Consider the following 26,954-nt stretch of genomic DNA (forward strand, 5'->3'; position numbering starts at 1 on the left):
CATACTAATGCAACTATCACTAATATCATCAAACTTCTATTTTCAATTACTAATTCAAATGTATCTGTTCTGATATTTTTTTTAATTGAAGTACAGTAGACTTAATAGTATATTAGTTTCAGGGGTACAACACAGTAGTAATTTATCTGTCCTGACTTTTGAAAATTTAAGTCATTATATCAGAAGTTTTCCTAAAATGCTAATGTAACACGCAGACATTCACCTCGCTGTTATTTCCAAATATTTTTACTTTCAGTAAAATGGAGCTCTTCCAGAAGAGAACGTGTGGAAGTAGAATGTATTTCTCATTATATATGAGAAACAGGACCCAAACAGGATTCTGAAAGGATGTGATAGAAATGGGAAAACAGAGGATTGTGATACAAACTGCCACACCTGGTTTGGAAAGGACAGGGTAAGCCTCCAGTATTTCAGACAGATAAGAAGTCAGGTCCCTAAAAAAATCACTTCATGATTTTACCTAGGCCATCTGTCCTACCCTGAGTCATGTGGATATCTGTATGTAGTTTATAAAATTCAGTGTCGTCAATAAGATGGAAAAAGATTTTGAAAACACAAACTATAAACTGCCAAATTAATAAAACGTGAACAGTCAGTATTACTATTTCAGAAGACTAGAATACTGTTCTCTCAAAACAATTGTTATCAAGAGCCTCTTCTTTGTATAAGTATAGCTGATTCACTTTGCTATAAAGCAGAAACTAACACACTATTGTAAAGCAATTATACTCCAATAAAGATGTTTAAAAAAAAAAAAGAGCCTCTTCTTTGCCAAGCACTAAGATGAACACTGATGTCACAATAGTTGAGACATAAACAGCCCTGGTAGGTAGAGTTTAAAGTCTACAGACAGGAAGACAGTGAAATAGCAATTTAAGAAGACACAAATAAACATTAATAGTAGCTACAGGGCATACAGAAGGGATTTCTAACATAGTTTAGGGAATATGAGAAAGTGGCACTTAAGCTAATAAACAGGAAGGAGGTTCAAAGAGCAGGTACCAAGGTCTAAAGTCTCTGACAGAGACAACACTCCCCCTTGAAATACCTTCTTCACTTGGCTTACATAAAATACCAAGCTTTCCTTATTGTCCTACTTCACTAGCCACTTTCTTTAAATCTCCTCTGCTGGATCATCCTTCTCTTCCTGACCTCTCATTGTTAACAGTGCCCCAGAGCTCAATCCTGAGACTTCTTTTCTGTTTACATTCTCTCCCCATGATCTCATCTAGTTACATTGGTTTTAATACCATTCAAATGTTAATGATCCCAAATAAACATCTTCAGTTTAGACCTCTCCCCTGAGCTCCAGATTATTCTACCCAACTACCCACTCTGCATATCCATTTGGAAGCCTATTCGGCATCTCAAACTTATGTGCGAAACAGAATTCTTGATTTTCCTGTACCAGTGTTCCAGTCTTAATAAATGATATCACCAGGGCTTAGCTGGTGGCGCAGTGGTTGAGAGTCCGCCTGCCGATGTGGGGGACACGGGTTCGTGTCCCGGTCTGGGAGGATCCCACATGCCGCAGAGCGGCTGGGCCCGTGAGCCATGGCCTCTGAGCCTGCATGTCCGGAGCCTGTGCTCCGCAACGGGAGAGGCCACAGCAGTGAGAGGCCCGCGTACAGCAAAAAAAAAAAAAAAAAAAAAAAAAAGTGATATCACCATTCACCCAGCTGCTCAAGCCAAAAAACATGGAGTCACCTTTAAATCTTCTATTTCCCTCATACCTTACGTCCAGTCTATCTGCAACAACTTGAAGGTTGCACCTTCAAAGCATATACAGATGATGACCACTTCTCACTACCTCTTCCGTTACCCCCATCCTGGTACAAGCCAACATCTTCTCTCACCTCCCCTACCCTAACAGTCTCCAAAATGATCTGCTTTTGTTCTTGCCCACCGTGGTTTCTTTAGCTTCACAGCAGCCAGAATAATTTTCTTTTAAGAGCCATCAAAAGTCATGTCATTTCTCTATTCAATACTCCAATGGCTTCTCATCTCACAGAGACTAAAATCCAAACTCCTTACCATCTCAAGTCCTTCTGGTAGGTACCAAAGACCAGTCATGACATAACAGGATTTGCTGCTGGCCATTTCTTCCAAACTCATTAAACTCAAACATTTCTACCTCAGGATGCTTACACCTGCTATTCTCTATGTTTAGAGGAAAGCTTCCTCCAGGTAGAAGGAAGCCCCATGGCTCACCATTATCATGAATTATGTGCCCCAATGTCACTTCCTCAGAGGGGTTTTCCTAACCCCTGTATTTCAAATAGAACACTCATAACCCCATTGATCACACCAAACATCTATTCCTTTACTTTTCCTCGTGGCATTTATAATGATCTGACTTTTTTTTTTTTAATTTCAGTATCCTTAACACCTAGAAGTGTGCCACGCACTCAGTAAGTGCTCGATAAATACTTACTGAATGAATATAACAGGTTCACTACAAAGGGCACTCTGAACTGAAGATAGATTTAGAGATCACCAGCATATGCATAGTACTTAAAGCCAGAGGAGTAGATGAGATTGCCCAGAGGGGAAAGAGAAGAGATAGGACCAAGTTAAATTATTTTAACTATTCTAAAGGAGGCTTCCATTCAAAGAAATCTAATAATAGATCTTTAGTTATCCCCTGCTCTCATCATTTATCTTTTATATAAACTTAGATTTTCATATAGTATTAGATTTTAACTTATTTTACACATAACTCTTACAATGAGGCTCAACCCAAAATGAAACTAGAACTATCTTAATTGCCTGCCTGGGTAGACTAAATAGCAAGTGACAACATCAAGGTGCTAATGAAATCTAAAGAAAATGCTAATACCTCTGCATCTTCATCAAGTTGCAATTGCTTGGCGATGGCTTCATCATTTAATCTGGAATCATCTGCATTTTGTGAAGGCTATATTTCAAGGAAAATCAAGCAAGATCAGCATAAACCTTAAGTTCAAAGTAAGGTGCTTTTTCTTAACTATAGCTAAATAAATACACCAATGAGAGATAAATGTACCAGTTATGAAACAGACTCAATGCACACCAGCCAAAAAATTATGTTCATGGCTACTCCGTGACCACATCCAATTTCTTAACAAGCAAATATGCTACAGACAGATGATTCTCACTTAATTCTATTGAAATGTTCAAAAGAAGTACCCAAAAAAAACCCTAGAGACTAATGTCTTCGCTTCAGAAGTAGTCCAGAACATTGGCACACCAACACATGAGAAAGATTACACTGTCTAATGGAGGTACTAATGAAATCAACACACACACTGCTCGGCAGGCTTCCACGCAGGGAACTACTTTCACTAACTTATCTGTATTTGTTTCCTAAATGTCCAGGAAAAGATGAATCCAACATCAGCCAAAATAGAGTAGGTCACAAGTATAGCATAGGGAGGCTCTATTCTAAGTTATGTGTTCATGACCTCATTTGGGAACAATTATATTGTCTGAGGTCAAGGGTAAAATGAGTTTGCATTCTGAGTATTTAAATTCTAAGAATCACAATTTATTCTTATGATTTAAATGATCTTTTCTCACTTTCAAATATTAAAAACTTAAATGTGTGATATTCTAACTTGGTCGTCCTCCAACATAATAGCAATTACATTTTACCCATAATCATAGGAAAATTATTTTCATCAATAAAATGCTGGTCTATTCATAAAATCCAATTTCACCTCTTATTAATAACTGAACGGGTACAAATCCTGAACATTCTTGCTTGCCTGTAGAACACTCACCTCTTTTCTTTTGCTTGCCACCATCTTCTTAGCCGATCTTTGGACACTTGCAGTTCCAAAATAATCAAGCACTGATGTGGGGGTAAGCTTCATTGGTGACAAAGGCTTATTCTTAGTGTTTAGTGTCTTAGTGTTTTCTTCATTCTTTTTCATGTTTGATGCTCCAAGATAACTATTTGGAGATCCTCCATTCTCTTTTGATTTAGAGGCTGCCTTCTTACACACAAAGTCATCTTCTTCATCTTAAATGAAATATGACCAAATATGGCTTGATAAAATATCAATTCTAATTACAAAAGCAACCACTTCCACCAACTTTATAAAAAATATACAAGTGCTATGGAATGCTAATGATTTTCTTTTCTTCCTATCTCCTAAATTCAACAGTTATCCTCACATTTACCAGTGCCAGGTCTGTAATACACCATCTCCCCCAATTACTACCCAGAGTACACAAACGTGTATATTTACTCATGTATTCAACAAATAATTACTGAGCATCTATTATGTGTTAGGCACTGAGGATAGAGCAGCGAATAAAAAAGACAAAATCCCTGCCATCATGGAGCTTGGAACCTAGAAGAGGAAACAGATACAGAAATAAATAAACATATACTGTCAAGTTATAAGTGCTATGAAGAAAAGTAAGACAGGGGCTTCCCTGGTGGCGCAGTGGTTGAGAGTCCGCCTGCCGATGCAGGGGACACGGGTTCGTGCCCCGGTCTGGGAAGATCCCACATGCCGCAGAGCGGCTGGGCCCGTGAGCCATGGCCGCTGAGCCTGCGCGTCCAGAGCCTGTGCTCCGCAACGGGAGAGGCCACATCAGTGAGAGGCCTGTGTACCACAAAAAAAAAAAAAAAAAGTCTTTCTAAGCATTCATGACAATGCATAGATAATTAAAGACCCCAAAAATGCACCTCAAAAGGGCCTCAGTAAACTTTTTTGTTTGATTCAGTGATTCACAAGATAAAAATCTTTTTACTTTGGCCTAATAACAAAAGAAATCCAATAAAAAGAAAAATCTAAAAGGCAGCCATGAATACTAGGTCAGGTCACTGTGGGGGAAGGAGGGTTCACTTTATAAGTTTGGTGTTCAAGGCCACACATGAATGGGTCTTACCTCCTCTCAAGTACTCATTCAACTACTAGTGTTTGCTAAGGGTCATACGTGCCAAGCACTGTGCTGTTCCTAGGTGCTGCCATCGCAAACAAAAAAGTATCCAAGATATGTAAAAATCAAAAAGGGTTTAGCCTTACTCTCTAATTATTATATTTATATTAAAATTAAACTATAAACTTTACAAAGCATAAATAACTTACAGGTTTCTGAGTACTAAATGTAAAAAGTAATCCACTATTTAAAGCAAGAGCAGAGTAGACACCTCTGAGGATGTCCATACAGTTCACTATAAGCCTACTTTCCCTAAGGACTTACACCCCACTCCACCCTCCAAGGGCCTCCAATAACCACAGATATATTTATTAGATGGTTCCATATTCCTTGCCATCACAAACTGGACCAGGAGTGAGCACCTGAACAAGGTGGGGTGTATCTTACCCTTGATCAGTTTGCTGAACTAATGTGTTTAAACTAAGGTGCTAAAGGTTTATTTTTGCATTCAATGACATTCAGCAATGGCCTTCTAATAAATTCCATTTTGCTTACAACAAGCTAGGTTTTCTTCTTAACCTGCAACCAAAGATTTTAGTTAAAGCATACTTGTTTTCTTATCTTCAACTATAGCCAATCTACCTTCAAGATTAAATTAAAAATTCATTCATCAATCTTTCTAAGCACATCCAAGGCTTGATGCACGTACCAGAGTTCAATCCATGTATTGACAAGAGTCAACAGACTAAGTTTAGTCACTCATATATCTGTTCTTCCTACATAACGAGTCCTTCTCTGCCTCTGCCATCTGCTTCAGATGGTTCTGCAAAGGCTAGTGACATTATCCCCATTCCACTTAGGTACCATAGCCATGCAAATCACTCATAACAGTCCTAGTAACCACTGAGAATATAATCTGAAACTCCTTCCCTCTTCTCTAAGATAACAACATAATGAATTGTTATATTACTGAAATCCAATTTTTTATAATTTAAGGTTTGTCTATTTTAAATCCCTAGACACAGTTAAGCTGTAGATAACCAAACCAGTAGCATTCAACAACAAACTATTCTACCTTAGCAGTCAAAACAAATTATATGAAATGCCCTTAAAAGAAGATTCAAAACAAAATTAACATTGCTGGGACTTCCCTGGTGGCGCACTGGTTAAGAATCCTCCTGCCAATGTAGGGGACACAGGTTCAATTCCTGGTCCGGGAAGATCCCACATGCCACGGAGCTACTAAGTCTGTGCACTACAAGTACTAAGCCTGCGCTCTAGAGCCCGTGAGCCACAACTACTGAAGCCCGCGCACCTAGAGCTCGTGCTCCACAACAAGAGAAGCCACTGCAACGAGAAGCCCGCACACTGCAATGAAGAGTAGCCCCCGCTCGCCACGAACAGAGAAAGCCCACGTGCAGCAACGAAGACCCAATGGAGCCAAAAATAAATAAATAAATTTATTTATTTTAACAAATAATAATAACATTGCTGATATCCTGGCTTTAATAAAAATAAAATAAGAAAGCTACAAAACTGGAACCTCCTAAGTATAGATATCCAATATATCTCCTTAGGCAGTAAGTGCAAAGTTAAAAGCATATCTAGTGTATACAAGACAAGACTTTCAATCTTATCGAGAGCTTATTAAATTTTATAATTTTTACTTGGTTTGTTTTGAATTCAACAACTGTACTTCTGGGAAGAAAGGATTTCCTTAATGGAGAAAGGACAAAATTAAATTGTATCTGCAAAATGACAGTCTTCTACTAGTTTCTCCCTCACTTTAAAAATGCCCAAAGCAGTAACATGTGTACAAGCAGTATGACAGAAAATCCCAGAACTGAATGGACCAAGTCAACCACTATGTTTTTCTGTTATAGTTCTTCCCCTACACTCAAGAATTTCCTTAGTATATAAAATATTGTAACTGTCCTTAAGCAATTAACTCAAACTAGATCAATCACTGATATCTGGTATAGACTCAGAAAGGGAAACAATGGTATTGTAGATATTTGCAATCCCTAGCTTAACGCTTTCTCCAGCAATCTCATAAATATTCACAGGTAACAGATGAGCATGATATCTAGTGAGATCAAGAATTTCTAAGACCATCAGATTAAAAAGACTGTTGGCAAGGGTGTAGGGAAATGGGACCTTTACATACGCAATAGGCAACAGTATTTTTAAATAGTAAATTTAAAAAAATCTTTATGGGGGGGCAATCTTGCAACATGTATCAAAACCTCTCATATGCATACCCATTAGTTGGACCCAGCCATTCCACTTCTTTTTTTAATTTTTTTAAATTTTGGCCGCACCGGGTCTTAGTTGCTGCATGCAGGATCTTCATGGTGGCACGCGGGATCTTTAGTTGCAGCATGCATGTGGCATCTAGTTCCTTGACCAGGGATCCAACCCGGGCCCCCTGCATTGGAAGCACAGTCTTACCCATTGGACCACCAGGAAAGTCCCAGCAATTCCACTTCTAACTAACTAGTCTAAAAACAAAACAGGGGGTCTTCCCTGGTGGCGCAGTGGTTAGGAATCCACCTGCCAATGCAGGGCCACGGGTTCGAGCCCTGGTCCAGGAAGATGCAGCGGGGCAACTAAGCCTGTGCGCCACAACTAACGAGCCTGCACTCTAGACCCCACGAGCCACAACTACTGAAGCCCACGGGCTTAGAGCCAGGGCTCTGCAAAAAGAGAAGCCACCGCAGTGAGAAGCCCGCGCACCGCAACGAAGACCCAACGCAGCCAAAAATAAATAAGTTAAATAAATAAAATTTAAAATAAATAAATAAAAACAGGGACTTCCATGGTGGTCCAGTGGGTAAGACCCCACGCTTCCACTGCAGGGGGCACAGGTTCGATCCCTGGTCTGGGAACGAAGATCCCACATGCTGCACACCGAGGCCAAAAAAAAAAACAAAACAAATGAACACGTACACAAAGACATATGTACAAAAATGCTTATCATAGCATTTGTCCATTCAAAAGTATGGAGGGCTTCCCTGGTGGCGCAGTGGTTGAGAGTCCGCCTGCCAATGCAGGGGACACGGGTTCGTGCCCTGGTCCGGGAAGATCCCACATGCCGCGGAGCGGCTGGGCCTGTGAGCCATGGCCACTGAGCCTGCGCGTCCGGAGCCTGTGCTCTGCAACAGGAGAGGCCACAACAGTGAGAGGCCCGCGTACCGCAAAAAACAAAACAAAAAAAAAGTATGGAGAACAGACTGCAAGAGGGCAAGAAAAGATGAAGGAAAAATTAAGGGACTAATACAGTTTAGGCAAAAAAGACAGCCTCAACTATGACAGTTGCACCAAAGATAGAGATAAGTGAACACTGTTTATAAAGTGAGAAAACAAATAACCTGAATACCTACTATTATGTTCAACCATGTAATGAATTATGCAGCAACAGAAAATTATAATGCATATCCATATTTACTGACATCAAGATATTCATATGTGTATTAAATGATAAAAGAGATATTACAAGATGTTTAGTGATATATCTAAATCTACCCATCTATATATTTATAGATATGCTTTTAAATTCATGTTCAAAGATCTGAAAAGAATAAAATGTTATCAACTTTTATCTCTGGATAGGGGATTGTGGGTGATTTTTCATTTCTTTCATCGTATCTTTTTTATCTGTATATTACACTTCTCTTTCTTTTTAACCTACATCTAATATTTTACAACAAATTGACTATCTCCTAGAAACTCTCCGTCCCCTTGGCTTTCTGAGACAGAAGAGGTTTGGCTTTAGCTTCTCCCTCCTCTCCATTTTTCTTTGCTTACTTCTTTCATTATTTATTAGCATCTCTGCTTATTCTGTCACTAGCTTCAGGGACTTCATGGTATCTTTTTATCTAATTTATGATATAATTAGTTTATAATAGTTATCATTATTGAGCATTAAACTCCATGCCAGGTACTCTACCACATTCTTTATAATGCATTATCTTTAGTCAACTAGTTCTCTTATTCCATACATGGATTCCATTTTCCACATTCCTGGCAAACGCAGACTGGGCTTAAATACTTTCAAAATGGAGCAGTGTAATTCAACGTGACCTCCTCTTTCTTTGGTGAACAGCACTACTGTATTCTTTAGAAAAGTTCTTCCTTACATTAAGCCAAAACACTTCCCTGTGAATTCCACCTATTTTCCCTAATTAATCTTTTTTCCCATTCAGTGTTTGAAGACTGCCTTCGTTCTCTTCTTTAGCTCCTCTTCCCTACAAATGGTAAAGTTTCAAACCACTCACCACTTGGGTTATTGGAAAGATTAGATTTTTAAAAATCAAAGTGCCCAGTATAGTACCGCGCCATGTTATAATAAACATTCAGTAAACAATAAAGCAGTATTCTCTGGTGAAAACAATACTGAACCAGAAGTCCAGAAAACTAAAATGCTAACCTGACTTCGGCTTTCTATTGTTATTTTTTTAATTATCTGGGATTCGTTGTCCTCTGCAAAATGTTGGACCAGACAAACTCTTTTAAGATTTTCCCTTCTATAATTGTGAAAAATCTGTGGATAGTCACATAGGTTTTGTAGCTACTATACTCAATACTGATGAGAATGTGATAAGTCTGTACTAATATAAACACTAACTATGAAAGTGTAAACTACTGGGTTAGCCAAAACAGTTTGTTTGGGTTCTTCCATAACATCTTACGAAAAACCCGAACGAACTTTTCGGTCAACCCAACAGTATGACTTTTCTAGAAAGCAATTTGGCAAAATATATCTAGAACCTTAAAGAAGTTCATAACCTTTAGCATAGTAATTCTTAGAGATAATGAGAGGTGCTGACAAACATTTATATACAAATATATTCATCACACTACTAAAAACATTAAAAACGTAGGCAACAAAAATAATTAAAACTGGAAGGGCTATATACATTGTGATCTAGTCATACAATGAATTCATGCTGTCATAAAAAATTAAGCCCAAATTTCAAAGCTCAAAAAAAAATTATGAAAACAGTAAAAATAAGCTGGCAAAAAACCAAAAATGCATCACTTTGTTCTTTAGGTTAGCCTTAAACATCACTCCTAAAAGAGAGCTTCTTTCCATAGCCTTCTCTACTAGAGATCTTTTTACAATGGGTTTAAAGTTAACAATGTCTTCAAGCTACAGATCCCAAAAATATACTACATCTAAACACAGACATAACTTTATAAACATTTTCATAAATACTGAGTAAAAATGTAAGTTTCAAGAAAAAATATGGAAATATTCTGCATGAAATTTCAAGTATGTTTTCACTGTACTAAGCAAAAATTATATACAAGGTGCTTTGTTCTCTACTAACCACAAAATAAATGGTTCTCCAAGTCCCCTTGGAAAGCAGGAGCAATTCTAGTGAAATACAGTTATGCAAAAAGGAAAAAAATATATTGACTTGCTTGATTTAATGCTTATTTAGTGCCCTGTGATTTGTGAACTTCTCCACAGTCCTTATAGTTACATGGACCTGTAACTATAAGGCTGTGACCATCCTTATGTAAAATAAATATTTTACGATTCTACACAGTGTGTAGATATGAAACACCCCAAATAAAGTTATGGTTGTTTTTCTTTTTTAACATTTGTTCTTGTTTCCTAATGAGCCTAAATTTGTTCTGCCTTGTCAGAAGCCAAAGGCAAAACTGTGTTCTCTTCTTCACATTAACTTAAAATAATGATAAATAGATCTAAGTCAAATTTCTGTGACCTAGTTGAAAATCATGGGCAACGGAACACTTAGAACCTCCCCCCAGGATATCTGACTCCTTATAAAAACACCATTTATTTTTATTTATATACAACATAACCTCAAATGTGGTAAGAATCACCACGTAAACTAGCATTATCCAACATACAGCAGAGGAATTGCCTGGAAGAGAAGATTGCTTTGCCACTCTGAGTTAGATACATTCATTTATTTAAAAGGATAACAAATGAAAGAGCAAGAAAATAATGTGCAGGTCTCTAAAAAAATCTAATTCTGAAGTTCCTACTGCTGAGAGTTTGGGATTCTAATTTTTTTCCCTCAGTGTGAAATACACAGAAACCAAATTAATGGAGACCATCCTAGAGAATCTGGTTACAGAGATTAAAAATAATTTATTTTGCAACAAGTCAAAAACTAAAAAGGGAATCTGAGTCTTTAGAGCCTTTTTCTACTAACTTCCTTTTCAATACTTCCTTGAGTCAAAAATCCAAACTGTCATTTTGGTGTGGACATAGAGAACGGTTCATATGCATATTCCAAGTCTTCAATAAATATTTGTTAATTAAGTGGTTGGAAAAGAAACTACACATATCATCTTTGCACCGCTTATGGGGTGTGAGAATCGGACATTCTGGGGTGAATCACTGAATGATTTATGTGGTGAATCAGATATATTTCAGTATAATGAAATAAAACTGAAACTGCTCATCCTTAATCAAGAAATTTAGAGATATCATGATTCTTTACCAATAAATCCTCTTAGAATCAAATGGAGTCAGTTATATTTTAAGAATAAAATTACTTAATAATTCGTGAGGTCTAGTGAGGTAGCTAAGTAATGATATTTATCATTAAGAGAAAAAAGTATTGGCTTGTGCTGTGATGTTATCTACCACATAGAGTCCTCCCCAGAGCAGGAAGAACAGTCCATGGAAAGTCACAGCTGGTTTCAATTACTAAGAAAACAATGCAGGAGAAGAAAGTGGAACATTTTACTACTTACTCACCTCCTTCCTCCATCTCCACTGCATCTCACAGGAAAAGAAAAAGGAGGTTCAGGGTTAGGGGAGGGAGGGCTTAGACAACTAGCCACAGGTACATTATCCAGAGCTTCTTACAACTCTAAAGCATGAAACCGGCAACAGAAGGAAAACTCGACTGACCGGAAGAGTTAAGGGAGTGGTTCAGCAATGCGATTCACCACTTCCATTCACATTCCACTTCCCCGCACATGAGAGGACATAACAATGCTGGTTTCTATGCTAAGACCAAGTATAAATCACCTGTATACTGTTTCATTAGTGCTTAATGACATTTTCATAACATAATCCTACTTCCTTAGCATTCTCGAATACAATCCTGTATCTCTCATACTTTCACAAGTACCTGACAACAAAATATGTGTCACCAGAAAACAACAGTCTGTTCATTTTCAAAGATGTTTCAGACACTCAATAATCATTCCAGATACTCTAGTGCTTCATTATTCACTATGTCCTTTTCAGTTCTCCTTCTTCATATGCCACTGAATTTTTTTTCAGGTCTCATAATATGCACTACTGAAAGGGGACTGAAGAGCAAACTAGGGAAAAAAGACTACAAGAAAGCACCTAGCTCTTATAATGATGCTTCAGTCAAAATGAATTTGGGAATGAACTTGCTAAAGGATATCAGTGACCTTGAATCATCATATAAAATGGAAGAAGTCTCTAAAGATTAAAGAGGAGAAGTGGAGTCCTAATTGTCGAAAAGAAAAAGGCAGATCCCCAACTACAGAAATATAGAAGGAGAAAGGTTTGGTTACAGTTCTACACAACAATATCAAGAGCAGGGCAAAAAGAGAGTATTTACAGATAGCCAACAGTCACATGAAAAGATGCTCAACATGGCTATTAGAGAAATGCAAATCAAAACTACAATGAGATATCACCTCACACCAGTTAGAATGGCCATCATTAAAAAGTCAACAAATAACAAATTCTGAAGAGGGGGTGGAGAAAAGGGAACGCTTCTACACTATTGGTGGGAATGTAAGTTGGTGCAACCACTATGGAAAACAGCATGGAGGTTCCTCAGAAAACTAAAAATAGAACTACCGTATGAACCAGCAATCCCACTTCTGGGCATATATCTGACAAAACTATAATTCAGAAAGATACATGCACCCCAGTGTTCACAGCAGCACTATTCACAACAGCCAAGACATGGAAACAAACTAAATGTCCATCGACAGATGAATGGATAAAGATGTGGTACATATACACAATGGAATACTACTCAGCCATAAAAAAGAATGAAATAATGCCATTTGCAGCAACATGGATGCAACTAGAGATTATCATACTAACTGAAGTAAGTCAGAAAGAGAAAGATGAATACCATATGATACCACTTATATGTGGAATCTAAAATGACACAAATGAACTCATCTACAAAACAGAAACAGACTCACAGACATAGAGAACAGACTTGTTGTTGCCAAGGGGGAGGGGGGTGAGGGAGGGATGAAGCGGGAGTTTGGGGTTAGCAGATGCAAACTATTATATATAGAATAGATAAACAACAAGGTCCTACTGTATAGCACAGTAAGCTATATTCAGTATCCTGTGATAAACCATAATGGAAAAGAATATGAAAAAGAATGTACATATATGTATAACTGAATTACTTTGCTGTATAGCAGAAATTAACACATTATAAATCAACTATACTTCAATAAAAAATTAAAATAAAAAACAAACAAAAACCAAAAAGAGAGTATTTAACAGAAGCAGACAGAGATTCACTGAGATTAAACTATGCTGGCCTGAGCCATCATTTATTCTTTAGGACTAGCAGATGAGATGAATATTAGAAACAGGGATGTCTGGACTGTAACAAAGCATCTACCAAATTGTCTTCCGATAGGCTACGGCAGGGTTTTTAACCTCTGCATTATTGACATCTTGAGCCAAATAATTGTTGTAGGGGGCTCTCTGGTGCACTGTAGGATGTGTAGTAGCAACTCTGGCCTCTACCAACTAGATGCCGCAGCATCCGCCAGTTGTGATGACCAAAAATAGCACTCCAGATATGCCAGATTTTTTGCTGCAAGGCAAAATCACCCTTGATTAAGAAGCACTGATTTATGGCAAGATGGAGAAATACAAGATACGTAACAGTGGTTTCTGAGATTCATAACTAATTGCAAAGCTCTTCAGAAGAAACTGAAAAGCTGTATCCAGGATGCTGATATTCGATCATGTCAATTTTGAAAAAGGTTTCTTTACATGTCCCTTAATACTAAACAGTTTTACTAATGATTCAGAAAGAAACACACAGATAGGTTTATCAAATCTGTAGAAGATATGAAATCAGATGATATAAAAAATAAGTGGATGAGGGGCATCCAAAGAACTACAGGATTCTTTCACACTGAAGCTTTGTGCAACCTTAGATTGAAAATTGATTCTTTAAGAGTAAGTTTTCTTAAAGCAAGTCAGCTCTGATATAAGGTAGTTTTGAAGATCAAATGAGACAGATAGGAAATATAAGCCATATAATAAATAATGTTATTCCATTCCATGAAGTCAGTATAAAAGTGTTTTGAAAAAAATTTATAATAGTATACAAGACAAAATTTATGTTGACATTATTAAGGTCGAATTCTCCCTGCCTTTCACATGGACACAGAGGTTTCAAGTAAAGTAAGAGATTCCTAAACAGATGATACTGTAATTAAGAAAATACAAGGTACGATACAATACTAGGTAGTATTAATCTGGTCTAAGTAAATCTGTGAAAGTTTATAAATTGAATTTTTTAAAGTAGATTTTCCTCTTTCTATAAAGTTAGAAAGTAGTGAATAATGCACATGAAACAGCACTACTGATTTCCAAACTTCACATTATTCTCCTTTCTAGTATACACAATACCTAAATCTCCATGTTAAATCCTACCAAAACCTTTGATGTTTATCTCAAATTTCTCTCTCTCCCAGGAAATGTTTCCTGAACTTCCAAAATAAAAGTTACCTCTCTCATGCCCAAATATCCTTGGAAGATATTTTTATCACTGTTAATTCTTTCCTTGTATTATAATTTTTATGTAAAAGGCTTATCTCCCCAGTAGAATTTAAGCCCTTGAGGACAGGGCTGAACTTTATTCTCTTATCTATTTCATAGATTGTCCAGTATGCTGTTGGGCACAAACAGTGAACAATCGCGTTTGTTAAATAAATAAATCAGTGAGAATTTAATATTGTTAAATGAAAATATTCAAATGTAAAATTAAAAAAAAAAAAGATGACAGAATCAGAATACAAAACCCTGGAAGCTAACAAGATAAAAACGTAAGAGTTTCAGAAAAATATTTTCAGCAAAAAAATTTAATAAGGATAAACATAAAGTCCCTTTTCTGGACCTGAGAAGCACAAAGTGGAACCCCCTTCTATTCTTTATAATATAGGTGAATAAACTACACCCTTAAAACAAATGCCACTTAACCTCAAGAAATTCTATTCTCTTTTAAGTGATAATATTCTTCATTGTGAATTGTCCACTTATTGATGGCTAAATATGTTCTATTACAATGAAGCATAAACAAGTATGTTCACATCAATAATCCAATATCCAAAATAAGAGTATGAGAAAAATTAAATGCATACCATTAAAATTCACTATGCAGAAGTTTAAAAGAATGAGATAGGAATCTTTCTGTATTGAAAGAGAGAGAGGCTGAGGGGTGGGGAGGGAGGGAGGGGAGAAAAGGAGAGAAGGAAGGAGGAAGGGAAGGAGACATTAAGTTATGAAAAAGCAAGCTGCAGAAATGTTACAAGATGCCACTCCAAATACGTGTATATATGTAAATATACATGTGTGTATATATATATTTTTTAAATTTATATAGCTATGTAAGGCAAAAGGGATGGATGAAGGAATGGAACATTTTTTATCTGAATTGTTTCTTTTTCAGTGAGAATGTGTTACTTAGGAAATTCTGAATAATATTAATCTAAATACTCATCCTCAAAAATCTAAACTTAGTTTCTTTTATAGTCTTATAAAAACTATAAATATTAATAGTATTATTAATTTTTTAATATTGATTTTAAATCCATATTAATTTTTGCACAAGTATAATGAAAGAAATATAATACACAGTTCTTAGGTTTCCTCTCACTTCAAGGAAATTCTCTGTCTCAGCCACACTGGGTTTCCCTGAAAATATCTAAGAGAAGTTCTCTATCCTATACAGAAATCTATTCTTATTTATCTGGTACACAAAGCTGTATGTCACTAAAAATTAGCACACACATTCCCCAATAATATTTTCTGCTGCTATTTTCCCGAGTCACAAGTCACTGATATTACATGGTAACCTGGAGAACAGCACATTCCCAATTTTTTCCCACTTAATGTCCCCAAAATAATTATAACTTCAAGAACACTATCAGCCTATGGAATTATATGCTCAATAAAAATTACCGGTCATAACAACCCACAGAATGGGAGAAAATATTTGTAAATGAAGCAACGAACAAGGGATTAATCTCCAAAATATACAAACAGCTCCTGTTTGGACTTTTTTTAATACAATATAGAAAAAAAAAACAGCTCAATCAGAACATCGGCAGAAGATCTAAATAGACATTTCTCCAAAGAAGACATAAAGAGGGCCAAAAATCACATGAAAAGATGCTCAACATCACTAATTACTAGAGAAACGCAAATCAAAACAACAATGAGGTACCACCTCACACCAGTCAGAATAGCCATCATTAAAAAGTCTATAGGGCTTCCCTGGTGGCGCAGTGGTTGAGAGTCCGCCTGCCGACACAGGGGACACGGGTTCGTGCCCCGGTCTGGGAAGACCCCACATGCCACGGAGCGGCTGGGCCGGTGAGCCATGGCCGCTGAGCCTGCACGTCCAGAGCCTGTGCTCCGCAACAGGAGGGGCCACAGCAGTGAGAGGCCTGCGTACCGCAAAAAAAAAAAAAAAAAGTCTACAAATAACAAATGCTGAAGAGGGGGTAGAGAGATGGAGAAAGTGTGGAGAAAAGGAAACCCTCCTACACTGTTGGTGGGAATGTAAACTGGTACAACCATTATGGAGAACAGTAAGGAGGTTCCTTAAAAAATTACATATAAAACTACCATATTATCTGGCAATCCCACTCCTGGGCATATATCTGGAGAAAACCATAATTTGAAAAGATGCATGCACCCCAATGTTCATTGCACCATTATTTACAATAGCCAAGACATGGAAGCAACCTAAATGTCCACTGACAGAGGAGTGGATAAAAAGACGTGGTACATATATATGATGGAATACTACGCAGCCATAAAAAAGAATGAAATAATGCCATTTGCCACAACACGGATGGACCCAGAGATTGTCATACTAAGTGAAGTAAATCAGACAAAGACAAATATCACATGATATTGCTTATATGTGGAATCCAAAAAAATGGTACAGATGAACTTATTTACAAAACAGAAAAAGAGTCACAGATGTAGAAAACAAACTTATGGTTACCCAGGGGGGAAGTGGGGAGGGAATAAATTGGGAGATTGGGATTGACATGTACACACTACTATGTATAAAAGAGATAACTAATAAGGACCTACTGTATAGCACAGGGAACTAGACTCAATATTCTGTTATGACCTGTATGGGAAAAGAATCTAAAAATGAGTGGAGACATATATATATGCGCATATATTCACTTTGCTGTACACGTGAAACTAACACAACATTGTAAATCAACTATACACCAATAAAAACTTTTTTTAAATTACCCGTCATAAACAATTCTCAAGATTGGGAAAAGCCCCACCATTTTCAACCAAACACAAGCAGCCCCTGATGAAACCGCATAATAAAAGGTCACCTGTGTCAAACAAAACTCAAGGTCTCTCACTTCATTAAACAACTAAAAGTAAACATATTTACCCAGTACAACAAGTATTTGGATTTTTACCAACCTACAAGAACATTTTACTACAGTCAATGGTTAGCTATGAAGATATGTATAAGCAATTTTTTTCCTTTTCCTGTAATATGAGAAACTAATGTAGTTAAAGTACTTTAAAAATCAGTAAGGGACTTCCCTGGCAGTCCAGTGGTTAAGACTTTGCCTTCCAATGCAGGGGGGTGCAGGTTCGATCCCTGGTCGGGGAGCTAAGATCTCACATGCCTTGCGGTCAAAAAACCAAAACATAAAACCGAAGCAATACTGTAACAAATCCAACAAAGACTTTAAAAATAGTCCGCATCAAAAAAAATCTTTAAAAAAATCAATACATAATAGAAGACAAATTTAATCAAACAAAGTGATGATGAAAAGTGTGTCATGGAGCTAAATGATAAGCCTAAAGATCTGTATAACAATATAGCCTAAAGAACTGTGTAATAGTACAACCAAAGGCACCTGAAGTAGGTTAAGTAGGTTATTTTCTTTTCTTTTTTAACTTTTTAAATTAATTTTTATTGGAGTATAGTTGCTTAGTAGATTATTTTCTAAAGTTAGGTTATTTCCAAGACTTCCTTGGTGGTCCAGTGGGTAAGACTCTGCACTCCCAACACAGGGGGCCCAGGTTCGATCCCTAGTCGGGGAACTAGATTCCACATGCATGCCACAACTAAGAAGTCCACAGGCCACAACTAAGAGCCCACATGGAGCAACTAAGACCCAGTACACCCAAAGTAAATAAATAAATAAATATTTTAAAATAAATAAATAAAGTAAGGTTATTTCCTAAGTATGTTTCTCATTGTTTATAAAGCACTGTGCAACAGGAATAAAATGCAAGCCACCTTTTTAAAAAGGAAAAAGAAACAGATGAAATTAATTTTAATAATATATTTCACTTATCCTAACATATTTAGATTATTATTTAAACATGTAATCAATGCTAAAAAATTATTAATAAGATAATTTATCCTTTTTTTTTGTAGTAAGTCTTTGAAATCTATACTTCACAAGTAAAACATTCTGAATTGGGGCTAATCATATTTCAAGTGCTCAACAGCCACATGTAGTAGTTCCCATACTGGACAAAGAACATCTATAACATAAGTGGGCCAAATACAATTTCTAAATTTCTAAAGCACAGTTATATAATCAAAAAAAGCCCTAAGTATCTAAGCAAAAGCAAATGTCTTTAGCATAATCTTAAAGGCAGATGTAGGTGTACGATCAGGTCAAAATATAATAATAACAGTTAATACTTACTGAGCATTTCAGTAATGTGACAGACACTATTTTAATTGCTTTTCAAGCATTATCTCATTTGATCAAGCACAAAGGCCTCTGATGTAGGTACTAGTAATACCCCATTTTACAAACAAGAAAACTAAGACACAGGGAAAGGTAAATGAAGGTTTAACCCAGGCAGGAGGTTTTACTCAAGAGCTCATGTTCTTAAACACTACGCATGCTATGCTGTAAGGAAAAAAAACAGTTGGTTTATAAAAGATAAAATATGGAATAGTAAAGAAAATTGTTTCTTTTGGAATTAACAGGTTTTTAAAACTGAATCATCTCATATAATCCTTTTCCACAAGAAGCTCCAAACTCCAAAAAAAAAAAAAGTACAATTTTATTACCACAAATATTTTATTTAACCTTATACTGATAAATTGTTGTTGTGGGTTTTTTTTTTTTTTTTTTGGCCACGTGGCATGTGGGATCTTAGTTCCCCTTACCAAGGATCGAACCCATGCCCCCAGAATTGGAAGCATGAAGTCTTAACCACTGGACCTCCAGGCAAGTCCCAATATACTGATAAATATTTATTTCTACAATATGAATACTTATTCATAACCAGCATTGAAATTTTGTATGTAGTTTTAGCTTTAAAAAAAAGAATAAAAGAATTATTTTATGGTCAAGAAATTTCTAGTTAGTTTATTAATTTCAAGAAGCTGCACTTTTCTTTTTGTGAAACTCATTATATTTCTGATTTTATTATGCTAATTTTATTGCAGACTTCTTTTTAACCGTCTCATTCTCTTTTATGATGGGAAGGAAAAGGGCTTTTCTCCCATTCACCTATCACTCCAAGGCATAAAAAAGTATGAGAAGATAAAACAGGCAAAAAAACAGCTAACTTCTTTCCTGTATCTCAAATCCAGGAAAAAGCAGAATACTATGTAATACTGAACATCATATGAGATAGATATACTGTACCCCAAGAATTTTTGCTAAGACAAGATGACAACATTCACTTTCACATGTACATACCCTTGGCAGGGTGATATAAATACTGTCTAATGGTCATAAAAATTTCAGATAAGATGATAGTTAGTTATCTTTTCAGAAAATAACATTCGAAAATACCTGGTCTGAAATAAACAGTCCCATGTTAAAGAAAACCTGTGATCAGAGCTTAAATTGTTTGACCCTTCTGTGTACCTAAAATCACAAGATAACGATAGCCTTGATCCACAGTTGAAGGCCATCGCTGTCTGCACACTAACTTTGACGTTTTCAGGGTGTCACTGGAAAGCTTGATCACACCACCTTCAGTTACATAATAAACCTATCACCATACTGGTTTTAGTATCCCTCCCACATATTCAAAACTTGACAAAGGTGGCCAGATGTAAGAGGGAGCCTTTTAATGGAAGAGCGCATTTGCACAACGTGCCTGAACAGATATTTAGCAACAGAACAGAAAGGTTCAAGAGTCAATCTGCCACAGGCCATAATGAAGAAATTTATCTCAGCTTCCAGAAAATATGTTCATGTCACTTAGATTTTCTCTTTGGTCATTTGAACAACTTTATCAAATATGTAAATGTTTCAGAGAGCCTACAAAGCTTCATCTGTGGGCTTCTTTCATTTTTATTTTTTCCTTTTGACAGCCTGTTATTTATGTTTCAGGCACTGGGTCTGGCCCTTTCATATGCATCATCCCATTTTTTCCCAACTAGCCTATTCAGTTAGTGTTTCTACTTTACAGAAAGGGAGACAGACTCACTGCCCTTTAGCCCAGTCACACAGCTGTTAGATGGGAACTAAGGATGTACCCTCCACGCAGGGCTTCTGACCTTCCAGTCTCAGCTTCCTTCTACAACTCAAGGACTTCTTTCCTGTTTCATTCCCTACTTACTGACCAATTTATCTACCATGAGTACCTTCATACTCTCAAGTAACAGCCCATACATGAAAGCAAATTCCAATAACATTAAAACATTAAAGGTGGGGATTCCCTGGTGGCTCAGTGGTTAAGAATCGGCAGGGGACACAGGTTTGAGCCCTGGTCCGGGAAGATCCCACATGCTGCAGAGCAACTAAGCCTGTGCGCCACAACTACTGAGCCTTTGCTCTAGAGCCCGCGAGCCAAAACTATTGAGCCCACGCCCCACAACTACTGACGCTGCGCGCCTAGAGCCCGTGCTTCGCAACAAGAGAAGCAACTTCAATGAGAAGCCAGCGTACCGCAACAAGAGTAGCCCCCGCTCGCTGCAACTAGAGAAAGCCCGCATGCAGCAGCAAAGACCCAACGCAGTCAAAAATAAATAAATAAAATAAAAAAATTTTAATTATATTAAAAAAACCATTAAAGGTTAATTGTATGGTATGTGAATTATATCTCAATAAAGTTGATGTTAAAAAATAAAAAAATTTTACATGTAAGCATGCTAATAACATCAGCTCTCTAATTATCCTAATAGTAAACCATAGATAGCATGGCTGAATGAAGCCCATAGGTAATCCAAAAACCTAACCTATAACTCATCCCCAAAATGTTTATAGATCAGTCCCTAACTATTGCTAACTTTTAAGACTCTCATTACTTCACTCGTAGATTACCATAAATGCCTCAGCCTCCCCAATTATGATTTTTCTATTCTCCTTCCCACCTTAAATACTCGCAATCACTCTTAAATACTAGCAATCACTCTTAAATACTATTTTCATCATTCTATATCTGTTCAAAAACTTTAATGGTTCCCTTTTCCCTGCTATGTGGAATTCCTCTGCCTAGCTTTCAAGATCTTCCCTAAACTGGCTTCATCACCTCTCATTATTCCTCATCATGTGGGCAAGCAATCTCTTCAGTGTCCTGCTAATACATCAAGCCTTGTGCTGGATGCTGTGCTTTAAATAATCCCATCTTATTAACCACACATGTTCTTTCCCTCCACCATGGGCTCATCCATCAAGGGTTAGATCAAATCTTACCCTCTCCATGAAGCCCTCTCCCTGACTATTGTATATTGCAGCCTCAGGCAATTCCTATAGTACTTAGGAGTCTTTAATCATCTTTGTATCCCAGCACCTAGTATCTAGGACAGAAAAGACAATCAATAAATGTCTGTTGAATGTAAGTTGTAACATGCTGTGTCAAAATAATTGTGGTTTTTACCCTGCCTCTTCAAACCAGGTGTATTCACTTCACTAGCAATACAAGTAGCAGAGTGCTAAAAATAATGGTGTCAGAGGTTTTCCTTAAGATGAACAAACTAATGAGGTATCAGATGCTCTCATGGCCCCTTTAAGCAATTTCTATATAGGAACTGATAAAACAGGTTCTGTGAATTTGAAGATGGTCTCCTCTAGGAGTTAACAATGCTAAAATCTAAATGGCTTTATAATGAACCCATCTAAGTGTTTTTTCCTAAGATGACAATATAATTCAGGGTTCCTCACCATAAAAGAATACTATCTATGAAACAATTATTTATACTATGATATCTTAAGATTAGTGTACATTTATAAATGTCTTATTTTCTGACCACTCAAAACAGCTCAAATAAATATAAATACAATAACAATCATTTTTTTTTAAAGCCAATGCTAAAATCTTTTGTGTCACCAGAGAATATAAGGAATTTAGGTCACATCTGTGCTAGATTATAAAGCACAAATATGAATAGTCATTATATACTTAGATTATTATGACTTTAACACCCAAGATAAAAAAACTTACATTAAAAAGTTTTAAAACAACCCAATAATATTTGAATATATGATTCAAGACAGAGCTTCAACATATATGCTTCAATATACAGCACTTTAAAAAAATTCTAAGAACCAATTCCCCTGTAATTGGCCCTTAACTCACAGAAAATGCCAAAGATAATTACAACCTTCCCCTGGTAAATATAATTCAACAAACCAAAAAAGGCAACAGAAATTCAGTTCAAAGTGAAGGAGGTACATTTAGATACCAACGAGAAGCTCAAGAACATAACACACACTGCGCTTTTTTCTAAAACAACAAACATATTCGGTACCCTTACCTGTTTCTGAAATGTATGTAACAGGATCCTGGTGTCGAATTTTAGCAGGTTTAGAAGACAGTGGCAATTTTTCTGGTCGCTTTTTGGAGTTTTTTACCTGCACTGTCTCCTCTGATTCTGAATCTAAATGAGAGGAAAATTAAAACTTTGAAAAGAAATAGTATAATATAGTGTGTTTTTAAAGTGGGTTTTTTTGTTTTGTTTGTTTTTTGGCTGTGCCATCCATCTTTCAGGATCTTAGTTCTCCGACCAGGGATCAAACCTGGGCCCACAGCAGTAAAAGCACCAAGTCCTAACCACTGGACCACCACGGAATTCCCTTAAAGCGGTTATTATTAACCAATTCCTCAAGACCCTTTTCAAGGCAAATCTCTTTTATAAGTTCTCATAGGTTGCCTTCTATCCAGTGTTAAGCCTTTGTATTACTTTTCTGTTGCTGCTGTGACAAATCACCACAAACTTAGTGGCTTAAAACAACACAAATGGGGAATTCGCCGGTGGTCCAGTGGTTAGGACTCCATGCTTCCACTGCAGGGGTCACGGGTTCTATCCCTGGTCAGGAAACTAAGATCTCGCATGCCGCATGAAGCAGCCAAAAAAAACAACAAACCAACACAAATGTATTATCTCACTGTTCTGGAGGCTGGAAATCCAATTTGGGTCTCACTGGGCTAAAATCAAGCATCAGGATGGCTGTGATCCTTTCTGGATACTATAGGGAAGAATCCATTTCCTCACCTTTCTAGTTTCTAGTGACTGCTAGCATTCCTTAGCTCATGGCCCCCACTTCCTCCATCTTCAAAGCCTGCAACATTAGGCAAAGTCCTTCTCATGCTGCCATCTCTCTAATTCTCTAACCTTCTTCCATAGTCAATCTCTCTCTAAATCTCTTCTTCTGCCTTCCTCTTCTTTGTGACCACATTGGGCCCATCCAGATAATCTCCCTACTTTAAGGTCATCTGATTATCAACCTTAATGTCACCTACAATTTTAATTCCCTTTTGCCACGTAACCTAACATATACACAGGTTCTAGTAACTAGGGTGTGGACATCTTTGGGGGCCATTATTCTGTCTACCACAATCTAATCACCCAGAGCACTTAAATATAAATCAAGACAAAGTATAAATACCTAGTATACGTCTGGTACACAATAGAGGAGTTTCAGAAACTTTAGTGTCCTTCCTCTTCCTCTCACCATGCATTTTTAAATCCTGTCTCATATTGTTCTAAAATGTATCAAACAATTAAATTTCCACTCTCCCAAAAGATGGAAACTCCTGAGAAATGGTGATATGTACTTATTTCAAATTCTTTACAATTCTATACAGCAGTAAAAGACTCACGATAAACACTCAAGTACTTTTAGAAAATGAGTCAGAATCTTTGCTACCACTGTCAAAATCCTAACAATCTATAAATGCTTCCTTAGGTTACATTTCTAACTTTAAGAATTCATACCAAATAGATCTTCTCCAAAAAAAGCAAAACCTAAAACTTCCTGAGTTCTACTATTATTTTAACATATCATAAAAGGCATGCATAAAAGTGTATGTTCCCTATCTTAAAAGGATAGTTGATCCTTGAACATGGGTTTGAATTGCACATGTCTACTTATACACAGATTTTTTTCAATAAATACATTGGAAAAGCTTTTGGAGATTTGCAACAATTTGAAAAAAGAGACAAACCACGTAGCCTAGAAATATCGAAAAAGTTAATTAAAAAGTATGTTATGAATGCATAAAATATATGTAGATACTAGTCTATCCCTACATAGGTATAAGGTGATCTTTAATATAAAATTAACGTGTTAGTTTTCTGTTTTGTAACTTTGCTTTCAAAGAATCACATTACTATACAGTATGCCTCTCTATAACTGGAGAAACTGCATATCAGCCTATCTATCATCACAGGTGAGTTTTTTTTAATGTAACAATGTTTCCAATACTGTATTATGAATATGACTGTAATACTGTATGCCAAAATTTTATAACAGATTCATTCATTAGTGCATAGGCTAGGCTATCATGAAGCAATTGTATCAACAACACTAGGCTACCATAAAGCAATCATACTGCTGCTTCTTCATTATTAATGTATGAATCGTTGTATCTGTAAATAAATACGAACTTCCTTTTCACATTATCTTTTCATTTTTGATGTCTAGCATTAGTAATACATATAACATCTACAGTCTTTTGTATCATATTAGACAATGTTGATGTAGGTACTAAGAGATGATTCATCTTGTAAACAGATGACATAAACTTACGGTATCAAAAACACAGTACAGTACTGTAAAGGTATTTTCTCTGCCTTAAGATTCTCTTAATAACACTTTCTTTTCTCTAGCTTACTTATTGTAAGAATATAGTAAAAATATATATATAACATACAAAATATGTATTAATTGACTTTTTATGTTATTGACAAGGCTTCTGATCAGCAGTAGGCCATTAGTACTTAAGTTTTGCAGGGAGTCAAGTTATATGCAGATTTTCAACTACAAGGGGGGTTGAAGCCCCAACCCTTGCATTATTCAAGGGTCAACTGTATATTCCAAGTTTTTAAATTGTGTTTGTTCCTTTTTAACTGCAACAAAAAAGGACCAGATCAAAAGCACAAAAATTATATTTTAGATCTTTGTTTCTAAAGCAACATTTTACGGCACTATTTTTCAAATTCAGTTTCTAAGAACCTCAGCTGAAAGAGAAGTTAATATGAATATTTAAAAAAATAAACATACCATATTCAAAGTAAGTTTCAGACATGCTGTATATACTATCTCCCCTCCCGAACAAAACTTTAATATATTAACATATTTCGGCTCTGATAAATTCTGTAGTGTAATAAAGTTGTTTTCAACTTTACTAGAACATAGAACCCTCTTCTCACAGCACCTGTTAACATCATAGAGAGCTGTGTGTCTCAGAACATCAGTCTGGAAAACACTGTTCTAACAGATATAAAATAGTTTTTAAACTTGAAAGCTCCTCAAAAGAAATATTACCTGAATCATAGATGATCCTCTTTTTCTTGTTTGGTTGCTTCTGTTTGAAGTCATCTTCTTTACAAGAACGATTTACCTATAAACATCACAGTATAATTAGAACACAGAGAAGACCATATAACTTAGCTGTTTTTTCCTCATTAGATTTGGGCTCAATAGTTCACAACTAGAGGAAGGCTGCCCCCCCAGGAAACATTTCTGCTTGTCATAACTGGGGTGAGGGTGTTACTGGCATATAGTGGGTAGACGAGGGATACTACTAAACATCCTGCAATGCACAGGACAACGAAGAATTATCTCCACAACGAAGAATTATCCTGCCCCAAATGTCAGTAATGCCCAAATTAGGCTAAAGAACAGGCCAGACCCATCATCAAAAAGATAAGAGATAACAGATGCTGGTGTGGATGTGGAGAAAAGGGAACCCTTGTGCATCGTTGGTGGGACTGTAATCAGTGCAGCCACTATAGAAAACAGTATGGAGGTTCCTCAAAAAATTTAAAATAGAACTAACTACCATATGACACAGCAATTCCACTTCTGAGAATATAACCAAAGGAAACAAAACACTAACTTGAAAGGGTATCTGCACCCACATGTGGTAATCACTGTGGTAATCATTTCATAATATATGTAAGTCAAACCATCATGCTGTACACCTCAAACTTATACAGTGGTGTATGTCAATTATTTCTCAATAAAATTTGGGGCGGGGGGAGGAGCAGGGGAGAGAATAAGCCGGATAATAATTGCATCAGATGGCAAAGGCAGGATCGTAGAAAACGCTATATTATTGTTCATTTCCACTTTCAACACTAACCCATGTATAACAAAGAGTAAAAGGATATCAGATATTACAAGGCAAGTGCTTCCTGAAAATGAAAAATTGAGACAGAAATAAAAGCTAAGGAGTTGTGGGCCTATCACTACTCATTGCCTGGTGGAAAACTAAATAAAACCAAGGCAAGGGTAATTAATATTTATATTTTTTAGTTATATACACATTTCTAACATATTCATAAGGTATTACTAATATTTTGTATTTTATATTTTATATATTTTATATATTTTGTAGT

At 36.5% G+C, this 26,954-nt stretch overlaps 1 protein-coding gene across 4 annotated transcripts in view; it reads right to left on the minus strand.

Moving 5' to 3' along the window:
- RFC1 (replication factor C subunit 1) overlaps positions 1-26,954 on the minus strand; it is an 82,704-nt gene that overhangs the window by 35,693 nt on the left and 20,057 nt on the right. For 3 of the 4 annotated variants that reach the window (XM_067735763.1, XM_067735762.1, XM_067735764.1), the window contains exons 3-6: positions 25,879-25,954; positions 22,866-22,988; positions 3,783-4,024; positions 2,861-2,938 (exon numbers count right to left, since the gene is read on the minus strand). In XM_067735763.1, coding sequence (XP_067591864.1) covers positions 2,861-2,938; positions 3,783-4,024; positions 22,866-22,988; positions 25,879-25,954 — 519 coding nt within the window. Of the gene's footprint in view, positions 1-2,860; positions 2,939-3,782; positions 4,025-11,635; positions 11,789-22,865; positions 22,989-25,878; positions 25,955-26,954 lie in introns of those variants that run through there. The other variant, XM_067735765.1, reaches the window with a different exon arrangement.

Source organism: Pseudorca crassidens, chromosome 4 (genome assembly GCF_039906515.1).
Source record: "Pseudorca crassidens isolate mPseCra1 chromosome 4, mPseCra1.hap1, whole genome shotgun sequence".
In the NCBI taxonomy this organism is placed as follows: Eukaryota; Metazoa; Chordata; class Mammalia; order Artiodactyla; family Delphinidae; genus Pseudorca; species Pseudorca crassidens.